The following is a 14,970-nucleotide window of genomic DNA, read 5'->3' on the forward strand; positions in this document are numbered from 1 at the left end:
AAACCTGGGGTGGCCATACTTACATCAGACAAAATAGACTTTAAAACAAAGACTCCATTAAGAGAAAAAAAGGAATTATGTAATGAAAAAGGGGTCAATCTAACAAGAGGATATAACATTTGCAAATATTTGTGCACGCAATATAGGAGCACAAAATATATAAAGCAAATATTAATAGGCATGTAAGGAGAAGTACACAGCAATACAATAAGAGTAGGGGATCTTCATAGATCATACAGATAGAAAATCAATCAACATTGGCCTTAAATGACATGTTAGACCAGATGGACTTTACATATACAGAACATTCCACCCAAAAGCAACAGAGTACTCATTCTTCTCAAGCACAAATGGAACATTCTTCAGGATACATCACACGTTAGGCCACAGGACAAGGCTTAATAAATTTAAGAAGACTGAAATCGTATAAAGCACCTTTTCCAACCATCATGGTATGAAATTAGAAATCAATCATAAGAAGAAAACTGGAAAATTCACGGGACTAAACAATATGCTACTGAACAACCAATGGATGAAAGAAGAAGTCAAAACAGAAATCAAAAAATATCTTGAGACAAATAAAAATAGAAAAACCACATACCAGAACTTATGGAATGCAGCAAAAGTAGTTTTTAGAGGGAAGTTCACAGCAATAAATGTCTACATGTAGAAACAAGAAAGATCTCAAATAAAGAAACTAACTTTAGGTCTTCCCTGGTGGCACAGTGGTTGGGAATCTGCCTGCCAATGCAGGGGACACAGGTTCGTGCCCCAGTCCAGGAGGATCCCATGTGCTGCAGAGCGGCTGGGCCCATGAGTCATGGCCGCTGAGCCTGCGCGTCCAAAGCCTGTGCTCTGCAGCGGGAGAGGCCACAGCAGTGAGAGGCCTGCGTACCGCAAAAAAAAAAAAAAAGAAAAGAAAAAGAAACTAACTTTACACCTCCAGGAACTATTAAAAAACAAACAAAGCAAGCCCAAAGTTAGTAGTAAAGGAAGAATATATCAAAGATCAGATCAGATAATAATGAGATAGAGACTTAAAAAAAAAAAAACAATTAGAAAAGATCACTGAAACTAAGAGCTGGTTCTTTTTTTTTTCCCGGTATGCGGGCCTCTCACTGTTGTGGCCTCTCCCATTGCTCCAGACGCGCAGGCTCAGCGGCCATGGCTCACTGGCCCAGTCCCTCTGCGGCACGTGGGATCCTCCCAGACCGGGGCACAAACTCGTGTCCCCTGCATCGGCAGGCGGACTCTCAACCACTGCACCACCAGGGAAGCCCAAGAGCTGGTTCTTTAAAATGATAAAATGGACATACATTTAGCTAGACTCACCAAGGAAAACAGAGGACTCAAATAAGTAAAATGAGAAATGAAAGAGAGATCACAATGGATACCACAAAAATAGAAAAGATCATGAGAAACTAGCATGAAAAATTATACACCAAAAAGTTGGACAAAATAGACAAATTCCTATCATACAACCTACCAAGGCTGATTCATGAAGAAAAAGAAAATCTAAACATACCAATTACTGGCAAGGAGACTGAATCAGTAATTAAAACCACCCAACAAACAAAAGTCTAGGAGCAGACAACTTCACCAGTGAATCCAAACACTCAAAGAAGAATTAACACCACTCCTTCCCAAACTCTTCCAAAAAAGAAAAGGAGGGAACAATTCCAAACTCATTTTACAAGGCCAGCATTACCCTGATACCAAAACCAGACAAGGACACTACAAGAAAAGAAAATTACAGGCCGATATCCCTCACGAACATAGATGCAAAAATTCTCAACAAAATTATAGCAAACTGAATTCAACAATACATTAAAAGGATCACACACCATGATCGAGTGGGATTTATTCCAGGGATGCAAGGATAACTCAACATCTGCAAATGAATGTCATACACCACATTAACAAAATGAAGGGGACTTCCCTGGCGGTGCAGTGAAGAATCCACCTGCCAATGCAGGGGACACAGGTTCGATCCCTTGTCCGGGAAGATACCACATGCCATGGAGCAACTAAGCCTGTGCACCACAACTACTGAGCCTGTGCTCTAGAGCCCGTGAGCCACAACTACTGAGCCCACATGCCACAACAACTGAAGCCCGTGTGCCTAGAGACTGTGCTCGTCAACAAGAAAAGCCACTGCAATGAGAAGCCCATGTACCTCAATGAAGAGTAGCCCCCACTCGCCTCAACTAGAGAAAGCCCACATGCAGCAGTGAAGACCCAACACAGCCAAAAAAAACAAACAAGCAAAATGAAGGAGAAAAATCAGATGATTGGGCTTCCCTGGTGGCGCAGTGGTTGAGAGTCCACCTGCCAATTCAGGGGACACAGGTTTGTGCCCCGGTGCAGGAAGATCCCACATGCTGTAGAGCAGCTGGGCCCGTGAGTCATGGCCACTGAGCCTGCACATCCGGAGCCTGTGCTCCGCAACGGGAGAGGCCGCAACAGTGAGAGGCCCGCGTACCGCAAAAAAAAAAAAAAAAAAATCAGATGATTATCTTAATAAATGCAGGAAATTCATTTGACAAAATTCAACATCCATTCATGATTTAAAAAAAAAACTCTCAACAAAGTGAGTAAAAGAGGGAACATACCTCAACATGATAAAGGCCACATATGACAAGCCCACAACTACTCAATGGTGAAAAGCTGAAAGCTTTTCCTCTAAGATTAGAAAAAAACAAGGGCACCCACTCCTGCCACTTCTATTCAACATAATATTGGAAGTTCTAGCCAGAGCATTAGGTAAGAAAAAGAAAAGGCATCTAAGTCAGAAAGGAAAAGTAAAACTGCTACTTTTGTCGATGACATGATATTATATGTAGAAAACCCTAAAGACTCCACAAAATTTTAGAACTAATCAACGAATTTAGTAAAGTTGTAGGATAGAAAATCAATATGCAAAAGTAGGTTGTGTTTCTATACTGTAATAACAAACTATCAGAAAGAGAAATTAAGAAAATGATCCCATTTAGATTGCATCAAAAGAATAAAATACCTAAGAATAAATTTAACCAAGAAGGTTAACCAAGACCTGTACACTGACAACTATAGAATACTAATGAAAGAAATTGAAGACACAAATAAATGGAAAGATATTCTGTGCTCATGGATTGAAAGAATCAAGATTGTTAGGGCTTCCCTGGTGGCGCAGTGGTTGAGAGTCCGCCTGCCGATGCAGTGGACACGGGTTCGTGCCCCGGTCTGGGAGGATCCCACATGTCGTGGAGCAGCTGGGCCCGTGAGCCATGGCCGCTGAGCCTGCGTGTCCGGAGCCTATGCTCCACAATGGGAGAGGCCACAACAGTGAGAGGCCCGCGTACCACAAAAAAAAAAAAAAGATTGTTAAAATGTCCATATTAACCAAAGCAATCTACAAATTCAGTACAATTCCTATCAAAATTCCAATGGCATTTTTCAAAGAAACAGAGCAAATAATCCTAAAATTTGTATGGAACCACATAAATATATAAATAAATAGCCAAAGCAATCGTGAGAACGAAGAACAAAGCTAGAGGCATCATGCTTCCTGATTTCAAACTGTTAAAAAGCTATAATAATCTGGGAGTTCCCTGGTGGCCTAGTGGTTCGGATTCTGGGCTGAAAAAGCAACCCATGGAGTGGGAAAAAATATTTTCAAACCACTTATCCAATATGGGGCTAACATACAAAATATACAAAGAACTCACACAACTAAAGAGCAAAAAACAAAAAACAACACACATACAAATAACCGGATTTAAAAATGAAATTAAGGGAATTCCCTGGTAGTCCAGTGGTTAGAACTCCCGGCTTTCACTGCCGAGGGCCCAGGTTTGATCCCTGGTCGGGGAACTTAAGATCCCACAAGCTACACAGCCAAAATAAATAAATAAATAAAAATTAAAATAAAAATGAACTTAGGACCCAAGTAGCCATTTTTCCAAAGAAGACATACAAATGGCCAACAGGTGCATGAAAAGATGCTCAACATCACTAATCACCCGGGAAATGCAAATCAAGGCCACAATGAGATATCACCTCACACCTGTTATAATGGCTATTACTAAAAAGACAAGAAATAAGTGTTGCTGAGGATGTGGAAGAAAGGAAACCCTCATACACTTTTGGTGGGAATGTATATTGGTGCAGCCACTATAAAAAACAGTATGGAGGTTCCTCTAAAAATTAAAAATAGAGCTACCATATAATCCAGCAATTCCACCTCTGGGTATTTATTTGAAGAATACAAAAACACTAAATTGAAAAGATATATGCATCCCTATGTTCGTTCCAGCATTATTTCAAAAAGCCAAGAAATGGAAATAACCTAAAAGTTCACCAGTGGATGAATAAAGTAAATGTGGTGTGTACATCTCACACACACACACACACACACACACAGGAATATCATTCAGCCATAAAAAAAGAAGGAAATCCTGCTATTTACAACAACATAAATGGACCTTGCTAAGTAAAATAAGTCAGAGAAAAGCAAATACCACATGATCTCATTTATATGTGGAATCTAAAACAAAAACAAAACAAACAGCAAAAAAAACAAACTTATAAATACAGAGAACAGACTGGTGGTTGCCAGAGGTGGGGGGTGGGTGAAATGGGTAAAAGTGGCCAAAAGGTACAATCTTCCAATTATAAAGTAAGTCCTGGGGATGTAATGTATAGCATAGTGACTGGAGATAATAATACTGTGGTGTATATTTTAAAGTTACTAAGAGAGTAAATCTTAATAGTTCTCATCATAAGAAAAAGAACTTTGGGACTTCCCTGGTGGTCCAGGGGTAAAGAACCCACCTTCCAACGCAGGGGATGCGGGTTTGATCCCTGGTCAGGGAACTAAGATCCCACATTCCACAGGTCAACTAAGCCCACACGCCACAACTACCGAGCTCACACATCTCAGCTAGAGAGCCTGTGTGCCACAAACTACAGAGCTCACACACTATGGAACCCACGCACCACAACTATACAGCCCTTGTGCCCTAAAGCCTGTGCACCACAACTAGAGAGAGAAAACCCGCACGCCACAACTAGAGAGAAGCCCACGCACTGCAACCAAAAAAATATTAAAATAAAAGAATTGTAACTATGTGTGGTGATGGACTACTAGACTTATTGGTACTCTAGACTTATTGGCATTCTAGACTTATTGTGGTGATTGTTTCCCAAGGTTTAGACTTGTCCATCGTTATGTTATACAACTGAAACTAACATAATGTCAATTATATCACAAGTTTTTAAAAATTTTATGTGTCAACACACATAGACCAAACAAAACATGTCTGTGCACTCCCAATTTTCACCTCAGTATTCTAAATGGCCATAGGTTTCTTCAACAATTGTTTAGATCAGTGCTTGTTTCTCCCTGGTGATTTAAACACTCCATGTCTGCACTCTTTCCAGGAAGGTGAGTGGCTACAGCAGTTCCAAAGTGGCAAAAGTCACAGCCAGCATGCTCTGAAAATAGGGCTCTCTTGGCACTGCAACGTCTTCTGCTTTTTTCATCTCTACATACTCCCCAAATCAATTCAATATCCTGTATATTTAGGGGCTAAAAGTTTGTGTGTATGCTTTCAGTGTCATCTTTTAGTTTCTTCCAGATTGCACTGTACTGAGATTTATAGTGTTTTGAATTTATATTTTGAGATGGAGCCTTAATGTTTTGTCATATTTTTAGTTCTTTGTGATACCTAACATCAACTGGGAGCAGGGAGTTGTATTCTTTAGATGCAATTGAAAATGGGATCATTGTAAATATTCGTGGATGCCACATTAACCAAGGCTGATTCAGTTTTTCACTTCTAAATTTTTACTTTTCATTGTATAAAGCAGACCTCTCAATTATTTATTTGATATTAATATAACAGATAAATATGTACACTTCCTAATTTTTTAACTTTTTATTTTGAAGTAGTTTTAGATTTACGGTTTCTTTAATATTTGTCTTTTTTTTAATTTATTTAATTTATTTATTTTTGGCAGCTTTGGGTCTTTGCTGCTGCACATGGGTTTTCTCTAGTTGCGGCGAGCAGGGGCTACTCTTCGTGTGGTGCGTGGGCTTCTCACTGTGGTGGCTTCTCTTATTGTGGAGCACAGGCTCTAGGCACATGGGCTCAGTAGTTGTGGCACGCGGGCTCTAGAGCGCAGGCTCAGTAGTTGTGGTGCACAGGCTTAGCTGCTCCGTGGCATGTGGGATCTTCCCAGACCAGAGATCGTACCCATGTCCCCTGTATATTAAGGGGCTAAAAATTTGTGTGTATTGGCAGGCGGATTCTTAACCACTGTGCCACCAGGAAGTCCCTGTCTTATTTATTTTAAATAAAATATTTCTGAGTATCCTTAGAAATATTAACTTAATGGTATTTTAAATAAATAAACTAACAAGTTTTTACTGCAGAGCTCAAACACTCCACCTATTGGCAAAATATAAATCTAAAATTTAAACCACTTCAATTATCCAGGATCGAAACTTGCTAAAATGCTAGAGACCTAACAGTCCTTAGGGAGGAATTTTTTTCTTGGTTATAAAATACAGGCCCAGTTCTATCTGGAACATAAATTAAAAGAGTGAGATCTGGATAACTGAAGAGCAAAAGTAATATCCATAAAAATTCCCACTTTTTCCATAAAAGCAGGAAAACATGGGGAAAGTGACATGAATCTACATATTAAAGAACTCAACTCCACCATGCAGGATAAACACAAAGAGATCCACATGGAGACAAATAATAATCAAACTGTTAAAAGACAAACACAAACACTGAAAGCAGCAAGGGAGAAGCAGAGAATCAATTCAAATACAAGAGATCCTCAATAAGACCAATAATAACACAATAGATTTCTCACCAGAAATCTTGGAAGCCAGAGGCAATAGCATGACTTAAAGATCGGAAAGAAAAAACCTATCAACCTAGAATTCTAGATCTGATTTAATATTTAGATGGCAATACTCCCCAAAGCAATGTACAGATTCAATACAATCCCTACCAAAATCCCAACAACCTCATTTGCAGAAATGGAAATACCAATTCTAAAACTGCTATGGAATGAATGGCAGGAGACTCCTAACTGCAAAAACAATCTTGAAAAAAAAGAACAAAGTTGGGAGACTCATACTTTCTGGTTTCAAAATATACTACAAAGCTACAATAATCAAAACTATGTGTGGTACTGGCATAATAACAGACCTATAGACCAATGGAAAATAACTGAGAGTCCAGAAATAAACCTATACATCTATAGTCAACTGATTTTCAACAATAGAGCCAAGACCATTCAATGGGGGAAAGAATAGTCTCCAACAAATAGTCCTGGATCAACTGCACAGGCAGTTGGAAAAGAATGAAGGTGAACCCCTACTTCACACCAAAGACAAAAATTTACTCAAAATGGATCAAAACCCTAAATGTAAGAGCTGAAACTAGAAGAAAACACAAAATAATAATAAATTTTCATGACCTTGGATTTGATAATGTGTTAGATATGATACTAAAATCACAAGCAACAAAAGAAAAAAATAGATAAATTGGACTTTATCAAAATTTAAAACTTTTGTGCATCAAAGGACATGATCATGAAAGTAAAAAGACAACCTACAGAATGGGAGAAAATATGTGCAAATCATATACTGATAATGGTCTGGTATCCAAAATATATAAAAAACTCTTACAACTCAACAATTAGAAGACAAATAACCCCAACAAGCACCTAAAAAGGTATTCACATCATTAGTCATTAGGGAAATACAAATCAAAATCATAATGAGATACCACTTCACACTCTCATCAGGATAGCTATAATAAAAGACACAATGACAAGTTTTGACAAGGATATAAAGAACTGGAGCCCTAGTATGTTGCTGGGGGAATGTAAAATGGTACAGCCACTGTGAAAAAGTTTGGTGGTTCCTCAAAAAGTTAAACATAGAATTACCATATGACCCAGCATTTTACTTGTAGGTATATACCCGAAAGAACTGAAAAGAGGTATTCAAATACTTGTACACAAATATTCACAGCAGCACTACTCACAACAACCAAAATATAGAAACAATCCAAATATCCATCAATAGATGAATGATAAAACATGGTATGTATATACAATAGAATATTAATCAGCAATTAAAAGGAAGTACTGATACATGCTACAATATGAATGAACCATGTTATACTAAGTGAAAGAAGTCAAACATAAATGGCCACATACTGTATGATTCTGTTTCTGTAAAATATTCAGAATAGGTAAATCTATAAAGAAGGAAAGAAGATTGGTGGTTGCCAGGGACTGGGGGGGAAAGGAGAATTACAAAATGACTGCTTAATGGATACAGAGTTTTCTTTTGGGGTGATGAAAATGTTTTGGACCTAGAAAGAGGTGGTGGTTGCACAACATTATGAATGTACTAAATGCCACGGAATTGTACCCTTTAAAATGACTAATTTTTATGTTATATCAGTTTCACTTCAATGCTTTAAAAAAATTTTTTTTTAAGTAAGAAGCACATGATCTACACAGAGAAAACTAGTAAAAAAGAAAAGGAAAGGGAAAAACATAAGTTTATTTAAGAGTACTCATAAGAAAACACTGAAGGAATGAAACTAAGATCAATATTTGGCACCAAATTGCTAAACTTAATGAAGCCATCACCTCTACAAACACAAGACAAATGTAGGCATATCAGGCAGGACAGAGCAAGATTTCAGAAGGAGCTAATAAAATGTAGATAACAGTGCTGCAGAATGCAGGAGGAGGGGATGGGGGGGGCTTTTTTTTAAATAAAGAATTCCAGAATAATTTAGCACTTTCTAAAAAAGACAATAACAAGAGTTGGTGAGGGTGTATAGAAACTGAAACCCTCATATACCAGATAAAGGTTTGTAAAATGGTGCAGCCACTGTGGAAAAGTGTGCAGTTCTTTAAAAAGTTAAATAAGAGTTACCAAATGAACCAGCAATTCTACTCCTAGGTACAGATGACCCCTGAACAGCACAGGTGGTTAGAGGCACTGACTCCAGGGTGGTCAAAAATCTGCATATAATTATACAGTTGGCCCTCTGGAGCCACAGTTCCACATCCACAGATTCAACCAACCACAGATCATGTAGTAGTGCAGTATTCATTGAAAACAATCTTCATAAGTTGGTAGTACTGTAGTATCTGCATGTAAAAAAAAATCTGTATGTAAGTGGACCTGCGCAGTTCAAACCTATGTTGCTCAAGTGTCAACTATACATATCCAAGAGAATTGAAAACATATGTTCACACAAAAACTTGTTAACGAATGTTCATGACAGCATCATTCAATATAGCTAAAAAGTGGAAATAACCCAAATGTCCATCAACTAATGAATGGATAAACAAACTGTGGCATATCTATACAAGGGAATATTATTCATCCATAAAAAGTAATAAAGTATTAATACATGCCACAACATGGATGATCCTAAAAAACAGAGCAAAAGTAGCCAGATACAAAAGGCCACATATTGTATGATTCCATTTATATGAAATGTCCAGAATAGGCAAATCCATAGAGACAGAAATCAGTGGTTGCCAGGCGAGAGGAGCGGTGGCGGGGGGGCATAAAATGGGGAGTGACTTCTAATGGATACAGAGTTTCTTTCTGGGGTACTGAAAACGCTCTGGAATTAGATAGTGGCAATGGTTGCATAACCTTGTGAATATACTAAAAACCACTGAATTGAACACTTTATAATGTTAGGGTTTATGTTATATGAATTATATTTTAATTTTTTAAATGTTAAATTTGAACAGTTGGTTTGCAGATTGGTCATTTAAAATCCAAGATTCCTTTTCCTTCCGTATTTGTCTGAATTACTGAAAGTAGAGTGCTGAAATTACCAAAATAAAAGGCAAAGTGAAAAGCACAGGGCTTCCCTGGTGGTGCAGTGGTTAAGAATCTGCCTGCCAATGCAGGGGACACAGGTTCGAGCCCTAGTCTGGGAAGATCCCACATGCCATGGAGCAACTAAGCCCGTGTGCCACAACTACTGAGGCTGAGCTCTAGAGCCCGCAAGCCACAATTACTGAGCCCGCACGCCTAGAGCCTGTGCTCTGCAACAAGAGAAGCCACCGCAATGAGAAGCCCAAGCACCACAACGAAGAGTAGTCCCCACTTACCTCAAATAGAGAAAAGCCCGCGCACAGCAACAAAGACCCAGTGCAGCCAAAAATAAAATAAATAAACAAATTTAAAAAAAAAAGCACAATACTAGCAGCACTGAGCCAGAGTCTCAGGTTAATGTCATCTGTATTGAGATTCCTATATTAGGTTGTGGTTTGGATTACATACCTGGAGGGCTCCCCCTTCCAATTCTCAACTTAAGAAACAGTGATTAAATTTCCCAAGTTGAGTCACAAATGTCATTGAAATCTTATCTCCTTCTCCACCTGCAAAGTACACCAAGGTCTAAAAGTATCAACCTTCTCTCTCCCCATTTTCTGTTCTTTCCACACAGAGGATCTTGGCTAGAGAAAAAGGAAAGCAATTTATTCAGCTAAACCATAAAAACTGTGAATGATCGACAGCTGTAAACATCTCTCTCCTCAACTACTCCAACTCTCTGGGCCCCAAAACAGTATTACTTGGGCAATTTAAGAAATCAAAGTTTAAAATATTTAGGGGTCAGCAAAGGTTGCCTGGACGTTGATACTTTGGAGCAAGAATGCCACCAAAACCAACCTACTACTTAACAGCAGTATGCCCTTAGACTAGGCGTCCCTGCTTTTTCCAGTTTCATGCGCTATAAAATCAAAGACTCACTAATATACTATATACATCTATGAACCATCTGCATCAGAATTGGCTATGGTGCCTGGAGCACCCCAGACTTATAAAATCAAAATCTTTGCGGATGGGGTCCAGGAAACTTATTTGCAAAGTCATTCTTATATACACCCAAGTTTGAGAATCACTGTTATAAAAAGTTCCCAAAAATGCGACCTGTAGCCATTTAAAGTACAGGTAAAGCGTAAGACAGAGACATGATCACTGCCACTGAGAAATTTACCAGTTGAACTACGTACAGAACATTTACTACATCTGGAACTCACTCACTGTACACTACTCCATTAAATATGAATGTGAGGTGCTGTATATATACATGTTACACAACATTAACTAGCCTAGATGACAAAGTAGTGGTGTACTTGTATTCAAATCAAGAAGAGGTTTTTTTCCAACATATTGAGGAAACTATGGGAGAAAAGACATTGCTTCTATTCTTATTTCTTCTGTACCTGAATAATAAAGGACTGAATTTCAGCTAATAAGGACACGAATGGAGATAACCCTCATTAAATCAAGTCTAAAAACTGAATATTTCCCTTCAGAGTAATTCCAAACATCAACATGCAAAAGTGGCATATAATTATCACTACTAGGATGGTTTTTGCTGGCATATGTTAATGGTTTTCACAATGGTGAAATCTTTACTTTTCTACCCTGTCCCCTCCCCAATTTTGCGAACAGGTGTACTCACTGAAATAAATTCTATTTCATGTAAGAAAAAACCTTCTTGATTTTAAACTATTTATACTGACACACTATAGCTCTGATTCTTTTACTGCTTCATGCTTAAAAAGCATTGAGACTCTCTTAAAAGTATATGGAAAGTTTCTGGTCTACAGCTAGGAAACACTTCCAAATTACTACCCAAGAAGATTTAATTTATATCATCTCTAATTTTATTTACAAAAACAGATCGGTTTTGATGATAAAAGCCCCAGTGTTTTAAAAATACTATCTAGTAACTCATTCAAAGTATTTATGGAGCATCTCCTACATACCCCAGACTGTTCCAAGAGCTAGGAATAGGAACACAACAGTAAACAAAATATACCAAAAAAGTATATTTCTCATAATTTATTATGTTGATGATCCAGAGTCTCTAGTCATTACAAATATTAAGGGAGGATTGGGCAAAATCTATACCAATCCCATGGCCAACAAAGGAAATGTGTTTCTGAAATAATTTCTATTGCTTTAACTATTGAAAAGTCCCTCCCGCCCACCTTAGGATATCTATGGTTTCCAAGGTTTCCAGTGTCTGGACATACTCTATTATACTTTTAACATTAAGTTCCCTCTCAAAATAGTTACACCCTACACATCAATTTTGTAGCAAGATGTAGCGATGAACCTCGTGGAAAGTGAGGAAACCGTCCCCTTTCCAACAAAAAACATCATTAAAAAAGGAAAGCACCTAAAATCAATATACTAAGTAATCTCTAAAATGCGTTTCTCTGAACTCTAGTAAAAAAAAAAGGCCTATGGTTGATTACTCTTCAACCAAGAAAAGCAGCAGGCAGAAAAAATGAAACTTATACTTCTCTGTCACTTCTAGAAATAACATTTATTTCTTCAATATTTCCGCATATAAAAATGTGTTATATATAAGAAATGCCAACATGAAAGGATCAGAGACCCTTGATGCCCAATTTAGATGGACGACAAAAACCACAGCCTACGCAGAAAAATTGGATACCCCTCCTAACACTCACAAACTCCAAGTACAAGTTGGTTTGGTTTTTTTTTTTGTTTTTAACTGCTTCGGCGTTCTCGAAACCTGGATTACACTGCAGGAAAACACTCAGGTGCACACAGTAGCGGCCTTCTCGGCCCCGACTCCGCAGTTCCAAAACTGACTCCGCAGCCCCTGAGCAAGGCAACGAGGGAAACAAAACACCCCGCTGCCCTGAAACCAATCAAGAAGGGGCTACCCGCCCCACAGTGCGGCCCCAAGTGCCCCGCGCGTCCCCCAGGCGCCCTTGGAAGCAGCGGCCCGCGAGCGAAGCCGCGCCCGGTCCCGACGGACTCCAGTTAGGCCCGCCCGCCCGTCCGTCCCGCCCCCGGGACCCGCCGGACCGCCGCGCCGGCTCCGCCCCTCGCCTCCGGGCCGGGCCCTGGACTCCAAGCCCCAGTGGAACGCAGCCCCGGGCGCCCAGGCGCAACAGCGCCCTCCTTCCACAGGCCGCGACGGCCAGTCCGGGAGCAAGCGCTGCCGCAGTCCCGTCCAGGCCCGCGCCCCTGGCTCTGGCCTGGGCGGAAGCCACCCTCGTCTCTCACCTGCGTTCCCACCACCACGATCTGAGGCAACTGGATGATGTCGGCGCCCACCGTGTTGAATACGTCCTGGAGCTTGTTGATTACAGGAATTAGCGCCTCCATAACTCGGAAAATACCGAACCCCCGCCCGGCCGGCCGCGGCAATGAATGGGGCCGCGGCCCAGAGCCCGCCTCCTTCCTCCTCTCCTCCGCCCTCTCCTCGGGAGCCAGCACCCATTGGACTCCGCCCCCCCGCTACCTGCCCCCTCCCGACAGGCCATGCGCCAAGAGGGAGGTGTGGGGAAACAAAAGCTGCCGGGAGTTGTAGTTCTGACGCGGAGGACCTCTGGGACCTACAGCTTCCAGAAGGCTGCGCGGCGCGGGCGAGTGGCCTATGAGGAGAGAGGGGTTCTTGGGGCGAGGATGCTTCCTTGGCTCCTGTTTAAAGATTAGGGAGCGAAGCCCAGAGAGTCGGAAGGAAGAGGTACATTTATGCCTATCCTCGAGGCAAAACCAGTGTGAAAATTCCGGATATGTGTTAAGTATAACGGAGTCTCTTGGTATCCAGGACGTCATTTCCTGATAAGGACACTTTTTCAAGTAGGGTGGGTTAGAAAGGCTTAAAGAAGAGCTCCATAGCCTCAGACACCCTAGCCACGTACGAAAGGTCTGTAGGCTGATACTAAAAGATGTGAGGTGCTGTTTTGCAACAATGCAAAACCAGCTCAGGTTAGAACACGAGGGTTCTCCAGGATATTTGTTAAAAATGTGTTTAGAAAGAATCTGAAAGTGTCAGAGTTTTAGAGGGGAAAGGCTGGGCCCTCATTCTCTATATTCTATATAAGTCTTTATTCACTGTGACCTGATTCCTGGCAAAGTGGAGAGCTGATAACTGCCTTACTAGTTGTTTGCTAAGTGTGCTTACTGTTCTATTCCTAAATGTTTTTCTTTTTAGACAGATAGTATCTCTCCTCTACTGTGAACCTCCAAAGGTTTCCTCTCTCAAAATAAAAAAAGGTGACATCTGAGCAAAGATCCAAAGTAAGAGAGGAGAAAGACCCCTTCCCTACTTGATTTTTTTCCATAGTGTGTATCTCCATCTAACATGCTATATACTGAACTTGTTTACTCTCTCTCTCTTCTAGATTATCAGCTCCTAGATGCCAGGGATTTTTTGACTGTTTAATTCACTGATGCATCCCTAGCCCCTGGAAAGGGACAAACAAGATAGTCCCAAACTCAGTACCCTCTGAGCTTACAATCTAACAGAGGATGACACCATTATAGACATCCCTATGCATCCCTAGCCCCTGGAAAGGGACAAACAAGATAGTCCCAAACTCAGTACCCTCTGAGCTTACAATCTAACAGAGGATGACACCATTATAGACAAATGGATAAAGTGCTATGACTGGGTTTATTATGGAGTGCTTTTTCTAGTCTGAGAGGGGAGTGAAAGTTCAAGCAAGACTTCCTAGAAGTCACTAGATATAATCTCCTTGAGAGTGAGGACTACCTCCAGTAGTGGAAGTTGTGCCCTGCACAACTTCACTGGGTACCATTAACCTGCACAGCCATACACAGTGGCCCTGGGGAATATGCTTGATTTGTTCAACAGAACACATGATAGACACTCAATAAATACTTTTTTTTTAATTTATTTATTTTATTTATTTATTTTTGACTGTGTTGGGTCTTTGTTGCTGTGCACGGGCTTTCTCTAGTTGTGGTGAGCGGGGGCTACTCTTCGTTGCAGTGTGCGGGCTTCTCATTGCGGTGGCTTCTCTTGTTGTGGAGCACGGGTTCTAGGTGTGCGGGCTTCAGTAGTTGTGGCACGTGGGCTCAGTAGTTGTGGCACATGGGCTTAGCTTCGCTGTGGCATGTGA

General features: G+C 40.4%; 1 protein-coding gene across 7 annotated transcripts in view; it reads right to left on the bottom strand.

The window, feature by feature from the left end:
* Window positions 1–13,293, bottom strand: part of DNM1L (dynamin 1 like) — a 62,460-nt gene extending 49,167 nt beyond the window's left edge. For 6 of the 7 annotated variants that reach the window (XM_060166592.1, XM_060166590.1, XM_060166589.1 and 3 more), the window contains exon 1: window positions 13,106–13,285. In XM_060166592.1, coding sequence (XP_060022575.1) covers window positions 13,106–13,207 — 102 coding nt within the window. In that variant the 5' untranslated portion in view covers window positions 13,208–13,285. Of the gene's footprint in view, window positions 1–13,105 lie in introns of all 7 variants that reach the window. The other variant, XM_060166586.1, reaches the window with a different exon arrangement.
* Window positions 13,294–14,970: the final 1,677 nt, after the last annotated feature.

The sequence above is a fragment of the Lagenorhynchus albirostris genome, chromosome 11 (genome assembly GCF_949774975.1).
Source record: "Lagenorhynchus albirostris chromosome 11, mLagAlb1.1, whole genome shotgun sequence".
In the NCBI taxonomy this organism is placed as follows: Eukaryota; Metazoa; Chordata; class Mammalia; order Artiodactyla; family Delphinidae; genus Lagenorhynchus; species Lagenorhynchus albirostris.